Source organism: Gymnodraco acuticeps, unplaced genomic scaffold, assembly GCF_902827175.1.
Source record: "Gymnodraco acuticeps unplaced genomic scaffold, fGymAcu1.1, whole genome shotgun sequence".
Taxonomy (NCBI): domain Eukaryota; kingdom Metazoa; phylum Chordata; class Actinopteri; order Perciformes; family Bathydraconidae; genus Gymnodraco; species Gymnodraco acuticeps.
This window is the reverse complement of record NW_022989979.1, coordinates 227801-244733: the sequence shown is the minus strand read 5'-3', so window position 1 is coordinate 244733 and position 16933 is coordinate 227801. Positions and strand designations below refer to the sequence as shown.

General features: G+C 42.0%; 3 protein-coding genes across 4 annotated transcripts; 1 reads left to right on the top strand and 2 right to left on the bottom strand.

Annotated features, from left to right (window-relative positions):
• The first annotated feature begins 314 nt into the window (after positions 1–314).
• On the top strand, positions 315–3230 carry polr1e (RNA polymerase I subunit E). The gene is made up of 11 exons (XM_034211742.1): positions 315–429; positions 770–873; positions 967–1043; positions 1127–1268; positions 1351–1495; positions 1688–1798; positions 1924–2020; positions 2124–2254; positions 2349–2430; positions 2616–2747; positions 2963–3230. Exons 1-11 carry the CDS (start codon positions 354–356, stop codon positions 3126–3128), a joined length of 1263 nt encoding a protein of 420 aa, XP_034067633.1. The 5' UTR covers positions 315–353; the 3' UTR covers positions 3129–3230.
• fbxo10 (F-box protein 10) lies at positions 3166–9785 on the bottom strand. 2 transcript variants are annotated; one of them, XM_034211740.1, is made up of 11 exons: positions 9567–9785; positions 8552–9188; positions 7531–8355; positions 7190–7339; positions 6775–6911; positions 6336–6406; positions 6066–6218; positions 5646–5987; positions 5254–5564; positions 4973–5160; positions 3166–4375 (listed from the first exon to the last, which is right to left on the bottom strand). In XM_034211740.1, exons 2-11 carry the CDS (start codon positions 9134–9136, stop codon positions 4195–4197), a joined length of 2943 nt encoding a protein of 980 aa, XP_034067631.1. In that variant the 5' UTR covers positions 9137–9188; positions 9567–9785; the 3' UTR covers positions 3166–4194. The 2 variants fall into 2 exon arrangements, with proteins under 2 accessions (XP_034067631.1, XP_034067630.1); XM_034211739.1 differs by having other exon boundaries at positions 5254–5987.
• Positions 9786–15272: 5487 nt separating this feature from the next.
• On the bottom strand, positions 15273–16933 carry LOC117543413 (interleukin-8-like). The gene is made up of 4 exons (XM_034211695.1): positions 16715–16933; positions 16418–16550; positions 16233–16319; positions 15273–15587 (listed from the first exon to the last, which is right to left on the bottom strand). Exons 1-4 carry the CDS (start codon positions 16764–16766, stop codon positions 15488–15490), a joined length of 372 nt encoding a protein of 123 aa, XP_034067586.1. The 5' UTR covers positions 16767–16933; the 3' UTR covers positions 15273–15487.

The window sequence follows — 16933 nt, the reverse complement described above, 5'->3', positions numbered from 1 at the left end:
CAATTTGTTACCCTATGATTTAAAAACATCTGCTAATTGTCTCCTAATCTATGTGGTTCATTGGGCTGGAAGAAGTACTGAGATATTTTTCTGACGTAAAAGTTGCAATGCAACAGTCAAGTGTTGTAAATGTAAGACAGTAGGTCCAATTACTAAAGTACTAATAATGCACAATACTGTATATGATGTCATTTAAAATAAAAATAATTGACCGAATTAATTATGTTCATAACTTCAATGTTGCTTCTGGTATAAGTGGGTATTGTTTTTGTTTAACTACACATACTTTGGGCTGAACGAGGTTCTTGGTGAACACGGAAGTAAACAGGAGTGAAACCTCTTGCGTCAAACGCATGATAACAACTATGGCTGCCTCCTGCTCGTTGGTGTGTTGTGAAGAGGAGAGAGACTCCGACAAAGCTGTTATTGGTGACTGTCCGATATTTGTTGGTTGTTGAATCGAGTTAGAAGAATATAACCTTGCCACTAAATGCTGGGTTGTTCTTATCGTCTCTATTTTAAACACGCGTTTATATTGCACACGTGGGTGCTAGCACCAGAGCTAGTTGTTAAAGAATAGTGTTGTGAGTGACTGCAAAAGCGTGCAAAAGTAACATTTCACTGTAGTAACCACAGTAAAAAAAAATCAAAATCTTTATGAACTACTTTTATCTTGTTAGTTGCTGTTTGCATTAATGATCATCCCAAATGTGTTATGGTGAAAACACATGTCTTGACAAGGTCCTCGTCATTTTTTTCCTTCTCATAGTTCGCTTTTCAAACGGCAACGTCCAAAATGCAGAAAAACTGGGTTTCACGATGTATAAGAACGCAGATGAGGCTAACCCCAGGAAAAAGAGCAGGCGGATAATGGTAAGAAAGATGAACTCTCAACCTTATTGATGTTTTCGTTTACTTTGTGCTACTTAAAGTACTCTAATGACTGTTGCCTTTTTTCCTGTCTAGGCTGCTGAATCAGACAGACTGTCCTATGTTGGAAATAACTTTGGAGCAGGGTCTTTGAAATGCAACAACCTTTGCAAGTATGTAAATGTAATTTATTGGGTCACATTGGCAAGTGTGAAGACAACTATAAAATGTGATGCTTGGGTGTCTGTTTTTTCAGATATTATGTAGGAGTGCTAAACAAGGAGACCATGCACATGGAGGTGCACTGTGCTGAGCTCTTCAACATGCAACCTGTTATACCAGGAGAGATTGAAGAGTCTGCAAAAACCCAGGACCCTACTCAGACCTACAGAGATAAGGTACAACGATTTGTATAATAGAAGACTTGGCTCAGATAGGAATGAACTCTATGTAATAATCTTATCTTTAATTTCTCTCAAGGTTGACTCTTTAATAGAGGCGTTTGGCACCAACAAACAGAAGAGAGCTCTGAGCTCCCGCAGGCTCAATCAGGTGGGCAGTGATACTCTGCACCAAGCTGTGGCCAAGGCTGCCAACACTGTGATCGACCAGAAGGGTCTGGAAGGTAAGCTACATGGACTCATGAATATAGAAGTCTGTAGTATGACCAAATCATAAACTAGTCATTTGATCATGAAAAGATCTCCAAGAGATGTTGGTTAATTCAGAAAAGAAGCTTTGTTAACCCTGATGATCTAGTTGCTTGAGTAGTCTGCTGTTCCTGTGTGAATATCATCATTTTTTCTTCTCCACCCAGCTCTCCAACAGGAAGTGGCTGAGACAGAGGCCCAAGGAGACCTGACTTTCCACCTGCCTCCTTGCAATGCAGGCGCTGATAGACCTGAGGACGTCTACCTATTTGATGATTGTATCCTTTATTCTGTGTCAACAAGTGAATGCAAGAATTGTAGATGGTAGAACAGATCATATATTTGGAGGTACAAGCTGCAGCTGAGTTTGTTTGTTTGGGTCATCCTTAATTGATTTCCACAGTCCTGAGTCCAGTAGAGTTTGCATCTTTGGAGCAGGCTGGAACCAAGATGGCATCACTTACCCTTGAGGAGCTGAAGAAGATGAGAGATGATGGAGGGTAGGGGGACAAAGAGCTCACGCTTGATTACTTTCTTTTTGAAGTTTCATGTTGTTTTCTTCCATCTACTAACTTTTGTTTGAACTTTCACTTTTTATTTAAGGTGCTTGTCTGTTGTGAAGCACCTGGAGAACCTGCCATCTGTTGGTGAAGCCAGAGATAAAATATCTCGATGTGCCTTTTACCTTTCTTTGCTCCTCAATCTGTCACGGCAGCGGAGCATCACCCGCAAGTGTGAGTTCGATTTTTGCCTTTTTTCAGAGTTAAAAGTGATCCTATGCATGTCTATGGTTCACAAACTAATTGTTACTTCTGTTTACGTATACAGTCGGGCAGGAGGAAGGCTGTCCTCGCAACATTCAGAGCAAACTGTTTAAAACATTCACTGTGGAGAGTTTTAACAGTGGCAGGTATGGTGGAACTTATGTCATGTTTTATATCTGCAAGGACTGATTTTTTTTTTTCTCTCTCTTGATGCACCATTTTAAACCAAAATGTATTTTTCTTTTCATAACACAAAACTGTCACTTCGACCATTCTTGTTGCACTAATTTTATTGAAAAAATCTCAAGATTTCTCTTTTTCATTCTTTTAGGGTCCAGAACGTTGTGTCATCATCAATGCGTTCCAAACTAGCAGCTTACTCCCTGGCCCTGCTGCTGCACATGAGTCACATGACCTGTGACATCACATTACTCCACCGTGACCTAGCAATCACCGAGGCCAGGTAAGGGGGAAAAAGGGAATAGCCTGTATTTGTATAAGAAAAAGCGTTTTACTTTGTATGTGTAACTCCTTGTGATACAATGTGTAAGACCAGTGCATTAAATCAAATATTAATATAACTTAATGTTACTGTTTGTTTAATAACTGCCTGTATGAGGGACATAAGCAGAACTCTGCAAGTATAATGGTAACAGATGTTTTTGTGTTTTCTTATAGGATGATTGACATAGCAAAGTCAATGGGACTGACTCTAATGAAGTTGCCCCGGGTGAAGGCTGAGGAGGATGGGGTGCGAGACACAAACAGGCAGGCTGCTCTTGTTCTACCTCTGGTTAAATATGGGCAGTCCATGGATAGACCGAAACGCAAGAAATTTCACTAAAGATCAAGAACACTTTGAAAAAAGAGGGAGGACAATAATAATTGGAAATGTCACAAACAATAACTGTTTATTTTGTAGACAAATAAAGTGGTGACCTCTTGAGTTGTACATGATATCTTTACTTATTGCTTACTGTGCAAGATACAAAAAAGCAGAGGAATGAGCTGTAAACAAATTCTAGATGACAGAAAACATCTAGCGTAGACAGTAAAAACATATAGGCACAATTTTAGACAGCACATATTGCACACTGTTTATCATTTTTCCTTCTAAAACTGTCTTTAACCAGGCAAGTCTGTGGTTGTGTCACTGCAGCGTGTCGATGGTATCTAGAGGGAAAACGGGTCCCATCTCAGTGAATTCTATCAACTCAAAGAAAGCTGATCACATTTGAAAAACATTGATATGATACAAAAACAGACTCACCAGGAAGCAGCCATGTGCAAGAGTCAGAAGCTTGAGTTTGGCTTTGTTTTTTCATCTTTGCATAAACACTCACACTATGACAACTCATTATCCAGCTACAATCGTTGATTGAATACAAAGTCAAACAAGGCACAGCTTTACTTTGCAGCATGGTTGAAGCTGGCATCTCTGAAACCTTTGACTACTGCTAGGATTTATAAAAATGTGCACTTCCCAAACAGTGAGTCTCAGAAGCAAACGGACAAAGTCTACAGCAGGTCTGTACATGAATATCAATGTTAAAGAACATAATTAAGTTAAAGCTTTGTATGGAAACAGTTGTTGGAAGATGATGCCTGAATGTGTGTTACTGCAACTTAATTTCAAGAGTCCACATGTGATGATGTATCAATGATAAATGCTCAAACACCAGTGCACTGGTGTTTGAGCATTAAGTTATACAAATCTTCTTTCAGATTTACAAAATGTGGTGACACCTCAATGTACTGGAAGGGGGATTGCCCCTTAAGTGGTTATACTCGGAACATCTTCTTTACTAGACCTCAACAAGAGGGCGTCTTTTTGAAAAGGTCTTCTCTGAGGAGGCCAGCGTGCTTCAAATGTACAACAAACACAAGTCCATATTGGTTTCTAAGTGCTTTCACAGGATGGAGCAGAACATGCTGCCATTGTGGCAACCACTTTCTACAGTGGCGCTGATCCTGGTCGTCATGGAAATTCCAAGTCTGGAGGGATATTGGGACAAGGAGAGACCAGAAGGTGAGCTGGCCAGTGGGCGAGGTGGAGGGTTTTCCAAAACCCAGGGAGGAGCAGAAGTACAGCTACAAAATGCATAGATAAAAAGGAAGAGGTGAATTTGACTTTTCCAGACAATACATTTATACCAAATCTGGAGCAGAGCAGATCTTAAACCAGCAATTATTACTTTTTAACCCCATTGTGGTCTGAAACTTTGAACATAACATTGCCATACCACCTTTTAAGATTATATGTAAACAGTTCCTAACCTAGACATTCAGTATTTACCGGGCAGCATGTGTTATGTCCACCTGGCAAGTATAAGTCCAATTTTAACTTTTTGTAGCTCTGTTTCTGTACCTAACACGTCTTTGTCTTTAGCTGGTAAATGCTTCACTAGCTTGTTGGTTCAGGCAATTTGGACGTGTGCAGGAGTTTTTAGGACTTTTGTCATTGAAAACGGCTGCCTTTGGCCCAAAATGACCCTTTGAGGACAATTTATGTAAACCAAAGCAGTAAAGAGGTGCTTAATATCTTTCTAAAGCTCAGTTAAGCAAAGGGGAGCTGCAGATCGAGGTGATATTTCACATCAATGTGACAAATATCGTCTGACAGGAAAAAGAGGATAGACAACTACATCTGCGGGTCTAAATCTCTGGCACTTTCTGTTGCCTAGTTACCTGTGATTGTGCCTTAGAACACTGTTGTTGCGCAACACACAGTTCTCATTGGCAGCATCCATATGAAGAAGTTCCTTCTTGTTGCCAGGGTGGCCCTGGAACAAGACGTTGTCATGGACAACACCTTTTACTGGCCCTAGCACAGCCACTCCACAGCCCTGTGCTGGCTGGACACGGTTGCGCATCACCTAAAGATAAACATTTGAAAACCAATTGAAGGTAAATAAATGATGTGTAAATATTTAATTAAGAAACTGTGTCTGAGTCTCAGTCCATCTCACCTTGATGTCAGCACCGCCCAAAACCTGGATCCCGTATCCCCGGTTTCCAACAACATCATTCTCCAAAATCTGCCCGTTGCCGCAGAAACTGACACCATGGCCACAGTTTTTATAGATGCCGTTACCACGAAGCTCCACTCTGCAGTCCTTCTCCACCGTAATACCACCTCGACCATTTTCAAGGATGCAGTTTGTAACCAGTCGGGTCAGCTGACTGCTCTGAAGCACAGCTATGCCAGTGCCACGGTTACCGTTTACCAGATTAGCAAAAACATTCAGGGGCTCACTGCTCTTCACGTACAAACCAACTGCTACAGAGAAATGGAGAGAACATGAGAAACAGGAAGTGAGTAAACTTGACACTTGGTTAGGCTCAACAGGTCTATAAATACCTCCATTGTAGCTCATGCAGTTGCTCTCCACCAGGGCCACACTGATGGCACGGCGGGCAGAGTGGCGCTCGTCCTCACTGTCCAGATCACTCTCCCATGCAAACAGCTCCCCCTCCTCATTTAGGTTCTCCTGCCCTTCTCTCCTTTCTCCTTCTACCCCCCTCCTCTCCCCACTGCCTGCTTCTCCACCAATCCCTTCCTGCCCTGGCCAGTTGCCCTCCATGTTCTCTGGGTCTTTCCTGCAGAACACGGCCAGCCCGTACATACAGTTATGGGTGATGAAGTTTCCCAGCAGCTGAGGGAGACTGGACGACATCACCCACACACCACAGCCTTTGTTACCTGAAGAAAGAGGAGACATGAGGTGAGCTATTATGTCAAGGTACATTAATGATGCATCATCAGGCTGGATTTACTTACAGTAGACATGGTTTCCCTCAATAAGGCCGCGGCCTCTCTCTCCCACCACCACGCCGTCTGAGTAGCCATAACAGATGTAGTTGTTCTTAAGGATGGGGTCACCTCCTCTGCGGATGTCCACACCCCCCCACTGGTTTTCTTTGATGACATTCTCTGTAGTTAAAATATATGAAAATGCTTTAAACAACCACCAATGGTGCTTTGGCTGGCACATAACATCTGAAATTAAATGAAGAACCAAATCGGTTTTCTTATGTGAAATGTAATCACCTGTTATCATGCCTCTGCCATTCTCGTTTATAGCAATCCCTGCTGCCTGGCCCTGGAAGATGTGATTCCCACTAAATCAGAGAAAGGGACAAGAGAATATGAGTTGTACAGGACAGAGTTTAGACTTGATGTAGTAGTCTATGCAGAAACACTAGGTTAGGCTTAATTGTTTATGTAAGCAACTGCACCCCTGGCATGAGGACTGCTTATACAACCATTTCTACTGCAAAATGCTAGGTTATGTATAGCAGCAAAATATAAATCGCTGCACTGCAGTAGTCCTAGAGATTGTGAAGTTGCATTATCAGGCCATACAACAGCAGAAGTGTAGCATTTGAAGGGAGAGCTAGTATGAATCCTATGAGAAACACCCACAAAATGGTAATAGCAGGGTCTACACATTCCTGTTAAAGTTATATGTTTGTGAAATCCCACCTACCTGACCACAGGATTACCGCTGAAGAGAATATACACGCCTGCTTCCTTGTTGTTATAGATCTGGTTGCTCCGAATTGAACCTTTCCCATTGCCAAGGACAACAACCCCTGAACGCAAACCACTATGTATTCTGTTGCACTGTGGAATGAAAGAAAGCATGAGTCGTTTAAAAGGACTAAAAATCAAGAGCTGTTTTGATGCATACCTTCTAATGTTAAAGTTAAATCATATGAGCACTGTTTATAGATGTCAACTCGGCATTCATGTTATTATACGGACACATATTTGTTTGCAACAATCAGCTATCATCAGGGATTTGACAGTATGCAAGCTCTGAAGTTGGTGATAAGATTTTTGTTGTCTAATGTGAGTATTAGTGTGTGTTCCTGTTACTTCAAAAGAGCACCATAGGTTACCAGAATGATGGGGTTAGCCCCTTTTCGGATGTCCAGCCCCGCCTCCCCATTAGAATGGATGTTGTTTTCGGCGATGAGGCCCTGAGCAGAGAGGCGCAGGAAAATACCTGATGCTCGGCACTCACACACTTCATTTCTCAGCATCACTATCTGAAGGAGGTAAGAGAGAAAGACAGGTAGCTCAAGTAACACTTAAATAGGAAACTGCTGCTTAATTACTCATGATCTGAGCTACTTCCTTAACTTGATACTCAACTCAAAAAATGTATGCAGCCTGTAAAAGCCATTCAAGCCATTCAATATTTGGTTAGTCTAAAAGACATAATGATAAATATATTTACTGTCGAGTTCTGGATGCAGCGGACAGCATAGTTCAGCCCACGGAAAACATTGCCCTCCAGACGAGCTTGTCCGTAATTAGACACGTGCACGCCACCCTTCCCTTCCCTGAAGAGGCAGCGTCTGAGGAAACAGCCAAGGGTGGAGGCAGCCAACATCTGAGCCTCTGGGTCCCTGTCTAGTTCCTGCTGAAAGGTGAGGGGTTCAGGGGCCAAAGATGGTGGATCTGGGGAGGAGACAAGAGGCATAGAGCCATCTGGCCGGGGCCTGAGCAAATGGGCTAGGCCATGATGGTCACAAGGGATTTTGTAATCCAATTTGAGTGTTTTTTTGGTGTTGTTTATTCCTCCTCCATCTTGATTCTCCTCCTCTCCCTCGCTGCGATCTTCATCACTCCAGCTTTCAATCACTGTGCCCTGACAGGCTGCGTCTACTCCATTCCTCCTCTGCCAGTCTTCTATGCTCACAAGCTCCTTTTTAACATTTGAACCTGGGGGTTGATTCCCACCAGTGGAACCAGGCAGAGGGCCACTGGGAGGGCTGTTACTCCCAGATACGCCACATGATGGGAACGTCCTGGCCAGGGCAACCAAGTGTTTACAAGCCCAGTTCCTTTCGGACACTGGAGGACCTTCAACAGTCACAGAAGCAGTGTCACTACCCGAAAAGTCACAGCTGTCCATCAAACTGAGGACAACACCCAGCAAGTGAGCAGAGCTGCCTTGCGAGAAGGAGCAGAAGCGAGCCTGGCAGGATCCCGGGCCACGGACTTGCAACTGAGCCCCCTCAAAGTTGCAGTTATCTAGTTGGACGTGACCCCATGAGGTCTGAAGCAAAGAAAAGAGAGAAAGATGACTGGAGTGAGACAGATTCAGCAAGACAGAAAGAAAATAATTTAAAAGTGAGCAGAGTAGGGTATTCTAATCAGAAATTTGAAACCCTCAGCATTCATCCCACAGCATGCTTAAACTCTAGATGTGAAATGTTTGTATCAAGAAACCAGCATGACAAGCTGTTACCTACCTTGTAGACCACAGTGGAGAACCAGGGCGGCATGAACACCAGATTACACAGCCTGGCAGTAGGGCACTGCTGATCCATACAAACCAGGAGAGCCACCTCACCCAATTGACCCAGTCCAACCAACTCCACAGGAACCTTCAGCACCAACTCAGCCTGCTCCTCATACACCCCTGGGTGGAGAACTACCCGGTCATATGGCCCCACCACCCCAAGGGCCCCTCGAAGGGTCTCAAACTCGCATCCGGAACCCACATGCCAAACCCTGCGGTCTTTTCGGCGGCGGAAAAAGTGCAGACAGGCAGAGGACTGGAGCTCTGGCCCATTTTGGGTCCAGGTGCGGGTGGACAGGGCGTGCTGCTTCAGGGCATCTCTCCAGGACGCGGGCTCCTGGTGGGGCTGACTGGGCCAGTTGGGATGACGGCACTCGGAGCAGCCTAAGCAGAGCTGTCTCCAGCGGGTGTTGTCTAGGGAGAGGATGAGCTCCCTCCAGGCTCGGCACACCTGGCAGCAGCGGCCCAGGTCAGGGAGCGGAAGATATGCCAAGATAACCCTCCACAGCTCCACAGGGAGGCTGCCCACCTCCATGGCAGCAGAGACACACACCGGCAGGGGAGCACCTTGAGAGGGGGGGGGGAGCCTGGAAACAGACACACGCACACACACGCACGCGCAGTTAAGGCAACCGCTAGCGCCAACCGTTACACAACAACAATAAACAGGACCTTTAAAACATCACACACATGACTATTAGATGCTGCAGTGGCACGCTTTTACTGCATCTTGCTAAAGGCACATTTTAGCAGTTAAACCACAAATGAAGCAATAATTCTGTTAGTCGGTTATTTTTATTTACGTGATCAATGTTATAACGTAGGCCTGAAATAATAATGTTTAAGAGTTTGCTACGACCAATGACGGCTATCCAGCGAAGCAACTATTTTTTTCCGAGCCTTGCTTAACTAACGAGAGCCACAACATCAACAAGCATCGTATCCGTCACAAATTAAAGCCTTACCTTTACCAGTATGCCATAGTAACGTGAATCAACACATGTCTGTTAAATGTTCGGTGCAGCTTTCCCGTCTTGCGTTAGCGTTACATGGCGGGTTATCCCTCACTGCTGCGAGAGTTCATAAAATCCATGATGTCTGCAGATCTGCGGCAGATGTGCCATCGAAATGGAGTTCAGACGTTTGCCTACAGTTTACGGCAAGAAGAAACAACTGCTCCATCTTCCGCTTCCCTGGAGTGGGCGTTAACCTTATGGACTGCTGGTAACGTTTTTATTATGTTATTCTACTTGATTCAAGAAAAATAAATATGTACATCCAACATTATATACACTCAAAAGATGACATTCGATTCGCGGTATAAATGTAAATATAGGCTACAGAGTAAAAAGTACGACATTTAAATATAAAGAAAATAGTGATGACAACAAAAGGTAACATTAAGTAAAATATTTATCAATTACACATTTGGTTTTGATTGCCTTCTTATTTTTTTACATTTTCAGTGGTGCCATATTGTTGTAATTCTAAGTGTAAAATGTTGATTAGAGTCAGTCCAGACTGTTAACGTTGTTGTTAACCACTTTAATCCTGTGATGGCTAGGCGTTCTTGTGTATTGTTAAAAGTATTATCATTTAATTATAGCATTAAGAGTAAATTATGATGCATAGGCCTATGCATATGATTTTCATTTCGAGTGCAATTGCTTTCTTACACTTTTATTACTTTCATTGTAATTTGAAACAACCTGAAACAACGACATACTATAAAAAACAAGAAACATCTTGGAATGTTTGCATTTTTATTTAAATCATTTTTAATCAAACAATTCTTCAATAATTGAATATGTATAAGTCTGTGCCTGTATTAAGCAACATAGCCTACATGATCATCAAGAAACGTGGGATAATTGATTTGTAGTGTGATCTTGTAGTATTTTCTTCTGATAGGCTATATATTATATATTTACATGGAATCTGATTCTGGTGCTATCATTCATATGTGATAAAGCTTTTTTTAAGGACATACGTTTCCCTGCCTTTGTGCAAACTTCTTTGCACAAATTCTGTTTGCTGTACTATGTATAGTTTATCAACAGACTACAATACAAGTTGTTTACGTTGGTTACAGTGCTTTGTCACAGATATGAACTATATAAAAATAGATAGCAACAACATTTCTTGGTGTGTGAATAATATTTCGAAAAGGAAAACACACCAAATATGTATTGTTTTACAACTGTATAACTCAACCTATTCCTATGTTGAACCCATTTTAAAATGGTAAATATAGCCTACAATTCTCATAAAACTATTAGATGTGAGATGCATCCTCTGAGAATGATTGTGGAAAAAGCCTTTTGCAATTTACATCGAATGTGATGTTTATTTAGCTTTTCCTTCGATTACAGGAGGCTCTGACACCGGCTGGTTGCAGCTTTGGCCTCATTCCCCAGTGGCATCCTCAAGCAGAATAACTGGAGCCAGCTTCAAAGTAGGTTTTTTACTTGCAGCTGTAGCCAAAATGTTCAAAAGTTTAAAAATAAATATTCCATTGCTCCCTATCACAAAACCATCCATGAAACCATCATAATGTAAACCAGGTAGGGACAAACAAGATGACTCACAGAGCGCAAGATTGATGTTGAAGCTCAGGTTACTTATCAAAAGCAGGTAAAAGTCACTAACAGGCAGGAGGAAACTACAGGCAATAACATCCATAAAACTATCGGTTAGAGACAAAGGCGGGGAATGATGGGAAATGGGCTGGTATAAAAACTTCTAAGCCAATGACAGAATAGGGAACAGGTGTGCAGGAGGGCCTGGAAGTCAGGTGACAGTGAAATGCGGGAACTCTGGGACTAACACATTTAAACTGGGAGTGGCTGGATCTGAAATGCGAATCAGTGCCATGCAATGATTCTCATTTCAGATTAACATCTAATCTACGTTGTACCTGTTGTGACATGCTGAAGTCCTGTTTCACACAGGAAATATGCGAAACCTTGAAACTTTTTTTCCCCTACAAGAATAGAACAGATTAAGAGCTCTGTAGTGATGTTTATACAAGCAATCCCCCGGTTTCACCAATCCCCCCCTGCTCGAGGCAATGTACCATGAATTTGCCTGATTGTTGAAATTAAATAAAAATGCTAGGATTTTCAATTGAATTTAAAATCATATGAATTATACAAGATTTGCAAAATAATTCTCTTAGAAGTAAGTAAACTATATTTATCTATGTGGTAGATTAAGTGGCAGATTAAGTAAGTAAACAATTTCTAGCTCAGAGCATATCACTTATGACTTTATGATTCCATCTACTCATGTCATTGATGTCATTGTAGCTGGGTCAGAAACAACAATATTGAATTGATGTTGGCTCCTGATTAGGTGTGAGAAATGTTTTTCTTCAAAAACGATAACCTGAAAGACTGTTCAGCTTTGGGGTGAAATCACGCTATGTCAGCAATGCAGCAGCCTTTTGAGGAGTGAACTTTACACACACACCAAATGGCTGTCCTAAAAGTGTGGATTTTTTCCATCCACTGAGAATTGTATCTGACTGTGCAGGGACGCTGCCTCCATGAAACAAAAAACACTGTCTGAAATGTTGTTGTCCAGATTGTATATCAGAACTTTGTTATTATTACAAACTTGTATTATTTATTATGTCTACAATAATCTCTACCAATCTGATACGTGAAGCAATAGCAATTCTGGAAACAAGTTTGCAGACAGACACAACACTTCACTTGAGTGTTATTCTGTCTGAACACATATACAGTTTACATTGTGCATTTTTCATTTTTTTCTAGTACAAATATTAACATTCATCCCCCTGGCATTTCAAGTTTTTTATTGATTACAAACAAATAAGAAAATATACATTTTACATCAGCATGCCTATTTCTTACTGTCACACAATAAATTGAAAAGTTGGGTAGAAGATCTGAGCACAATGTTTTGAGTACCTCAGCTGCCACACATGTTTCTTGGGCTCCATCAGTTCAGTCCATGATACCGATTTGAACTTTAGTGGTGATACAATTGTAACAAAATGGTTCTCTTTCCCTCTCCGCTAAATCTGTGAAGGTTTGTTCTTCAAGGTGTCTGCCTACCAGGGGCGGACTGGCCATCGGGATGTTCGGGACGAATCCCGATGGGCCGGTACTGAAGTGGGCCGGTCGGACGATGTGGGCCGGCATTAAATGGCCCGCTGGCCCGGAAAAACTATTTAGACACCCCGGGCCAGCATAACGTAGGCTACTTTCCACTTGCCCGCTCGGACCACTACAAATATTGCTTTAAAAAAAAAATGGTCCTGTGGTATTGGTATTTTGACTAGCAATTTAGTTAAATTGTTTCGTTTATCAACGCTACAACATAGCATCAAGAATTGGTCACAATCTGCAGCTTGAGGAGGGAGAGGAGTGCTTAGTACGGTGGCCCTGAAGTGCAAGACACCACAGCATTTCACAAAACACAACAGCATTTCAGAAAACACAACAGCATTTCAGAAAACACAACAGCATTTCACAAAACGCCACAGCATTTCAGAAAACACCACAGCATTTCACATTGGACGGAAAGGGTATTCCTTAGGGAGAACACTTCTTGTTTGTGATTGGACAGAGCCAGCCATAGAAGCACTGCTGTGATTGGTTGTTTTTGCTGCCAGTCAAGAAATGACGCTTCGTGATTGGCCCAACACATCAGCCGTTAGCTGTTAGCACACACTCAGAGCTCACAGCTCCTCATATCTGTTCAGAAACTGGACAAAAGTTCAACATATACAAAACACAGACTGTCTATGTCATGGCGAATACAGTCGCTGCTTTATTTATGTCTGTATGACGTTGTTGTGAGTGTGGACGGAGCAGCTACAGGTTCGTTTAGCCTGATCGATCCGATTCCGATAGGATTTACATGGAGATACGGCCCGCCCCCTCTCCAGCGTCTTGTTTGAATGACAGGAGTAAACACAGAATTAATGCTTTATTAATTCATGGTTTTAAGGGGCTTATCTCCATGTAAATACTATGGTAGACCACCCAATATTCGCATCGCTCTAATCGCTCGAGTTTCACCGCGGCTGTCAGCTGTGTTTGCTCCTGTCATTCAAACAAGAGGCGCTGGAGAGGGGGCGGGGCGTATCTCCATGTAAATCCTATGGGAGATACCAACTACAACAAAATGAACATATTTGACCGTGATTTAATTGTAATACACGTTTCAAAGTGATGCCGAAGTAACTACATACTGATAACGGTTAGTAAAAACCATGAATTAACGCTTTGACAAGTCTGCAGATAAGACGGCAGGCGAAAAGCTTTTAAAATGCGTGTTTTCTGAATGGAATCGGATCCATCAGGCTAAACTAACCTGTTGCTGCTCCGTCCACACTCACAACAACGTCATACAGACATAAATAAAGCAGCGACTGTATTCGCCATGACATAGACAGTCTGAGGTTTGTACATGTTTAACTTTTGTCCAGTTTCTGAACAGATATGAGGAGCTGTAAGCTCTGAGTGTGTGCTAACGGCTGATGTGTTGGGACATATTTCGCTGTCATCGGCGTCATTTCTTGACAGCAAAAACAACCAACCACAGCAGTGCTTCTCTGGCTGGCTCTGTCCAATCACAAACAAGAAGTGTTCTCTCTAAAGGAATACCATTTCCGTCCAATGTGAAATGCTGTGGTGTTTTCTGAAATGCTGTTGTGTTTTCTGAAATGCTGTGGCGTTTTGTGAAATGCTGTGGTGTTTTCTGAAATGCTGTAGTGTTTTCTGAAATGCTGTGGTGTCTTGCACTTCAGGGCCACCGTAGATTAGGGACCGTCTACAAACTGCAACGGGGGTTTGCGAGATCTCGCAAAAGTATTGCGAGATCTCGCAAAAGTATTGCGAGATCTCGCAAAACATTTTTTTGTTTCAAATAAAAATGTTTTTCTTCTCTATGTCCCCTAGGGGGCTCCGTACTATCGCGCCACCTAACCATTCGCCAAATGTTTTTAATACCAGCGGTAACCGGCCAAGCGCCGGGCAAAAAACAATCTTCAAATAAAAGAAAGTCACCGGAGGAGTTAAAGGAGAGTGACAGGGAATATGAGAAGAAGAGGGAGAGAAAGTTTCAACCAGCTTGATCGATGGAGTTGGCTGCAGTGACGCGTCCTAAAACCCTTTTATAATCTATCGATTAGATTTATGATTCGAAAATTATAAAAGTAGTGTAGACATGTGGAGATTATCCGGCTGAACAAAACGTGCATTTATCAAACAGGTTTGTTTTCCACAGACCTTATTTCCCGCTATTTTCCAAAACCCTTGTCGAGGGAACCAGCAGCTTATACTTCCTGGTTTTAGGACGCGTCACTGGCTGCACCTCTCAATATGATGCCAATATAAACAAGGTCTTCTGTCGGCTCTGTACATCAATGCCGACCTATGCTGACAAGTAAGTGAAGAGTAGACAATATAAAGGTATTGGCGAAATGTCCCAGCAGTTTAGGATAATGAAGGATCTAATCAAATCAATTACATAGCCATTACATGTCTAACTCCTAATGACAGAAAGGCAGAAAGTGCATTATACAAATAATAATAATAGCAGACATTTTTTAACAATGACCACAATATCATTATTTTAATAAACCAAATATGAACAATTGAGGAAAATGAGGAAGAACCGATGATTAAAATGTTGTACTACAAGTAGTAATGTAGTTAGTGCATAAATTACCATTGCAAAAAATGTGTTAATTTTCTTCATTATTAGTCGATTTTTTTTTGGATGAATGCTCCGGGCCAGTGGTTACAATGGTGGGGCCAGTGATAATACAAGTCCACCGGCCCGGAGGTAGACATTATTTACCCTTAATGTCTACCGCTAGTAAATTGTCTACCCCCCCGTCGACAATTTACTAGCGGTATGTACTTGCGGTACCGCGGTGGGCCGGCGGTACCGAAGTGGGCCGGTCGAGAGTCCCGGGCTGATTTGTAGTTCCAGTCCGCCCCTGCTGCCTACAGTGAAAAAAAATGTATATACAGTAATCAATCTCACTTCACTTACACAAACACAGAATATGGAATTGGTGGCAGATAATGATTTGCTCACAATTAAAAGGACAATATGAAATTGCCGAATAAATTATTCATGATAGCCTACATTTTTAATTTAAATTCCATGATTTTAAATGCAATGTGTAACATATTACTATTGTTTGAAATAGTTGTGAAATGTTTTTATTTCCCAATTTTGAGTAAGTTATTATAAATTAGACTGGGACTTTTGCTTCCGTATTGTCAGGAAATGATCTGGCATCTCTTGTTACAACAAAGACTCCCTTATAAGCTGCATGACTAATGGTTAACTAGCTTCATTAAAAGTTAAATGTAAAGCAAACATGATGCAAAAAAATAACTTTTTAGAACAACCTCATGTTGCCCTGATCTGTGACTTATTATGAACAACACACACAATGAAGAACTTGGAAAACCACAACATAGCCAGAGTTAAGTTGACTCTAAGGTCACAACATCCCCTATGAAAGATGTGACTCAGACTGTGCAATCCTATGTTTTTCAAATCTTACACCACAACATGGAGAATTTCAATATATTGTTTTGAAAAACCCATTCACAAAAATACAGTAATGCTAAACGTACCCTGTCGGTTTCCTCTTGAGCACTCTTTTGACCCAAGGAGCATTGGGGTCCAGACAAATCTGCTGCCCATTCTTTTTAAGAGTGGCACTGCAGGACATCAGACAAATCAATATCTCTTGTAAGACTTTAAGAGATATTACAGCCATATTATGACATAGGTGTCAAACTTTTGCACAATGGCTTACATAATCTCTATATCTTCGCAGTGGGGGCCTGCAGGCTTCACCTCCACCCTTCCTATGTAACGTCCAATTGGCTTTTTCTCTTTGCCGACGCATCGACAATGTGTAATCCCTCCCCAATTCCCCAGACTGATACCTGACGTTGGGAGAGGTGAGAGAAGCATAAACATTTCCGGACAGAAACAGATTAAAGTGTTCTGCTGGTGGCTAAATGCAGATCATAAACAGGTAGGCTACTTGTCATCGCAGAGTGCAACAACAAATTCTTATTTGAACAGCAATTGAAAGAATTAAACTCACCCTCAGAGATTGTTAAAAAAAAAAGGAGTGCCACGATAGTTATAATATACATATCTGCTCTGCTGTGTCAGAAATCTGTGCCGAACAAACTAAACGCACTGCACTGGTTCAGTTTGCAAGTCCGGACTGTGGAGATTTCTTGCGCAAGGCTGTTTATCTTTCCCATCTGTTCCTGATTTGTAACCCCAGAAAGCCTTGCAACATCACTGAGCAACTTCA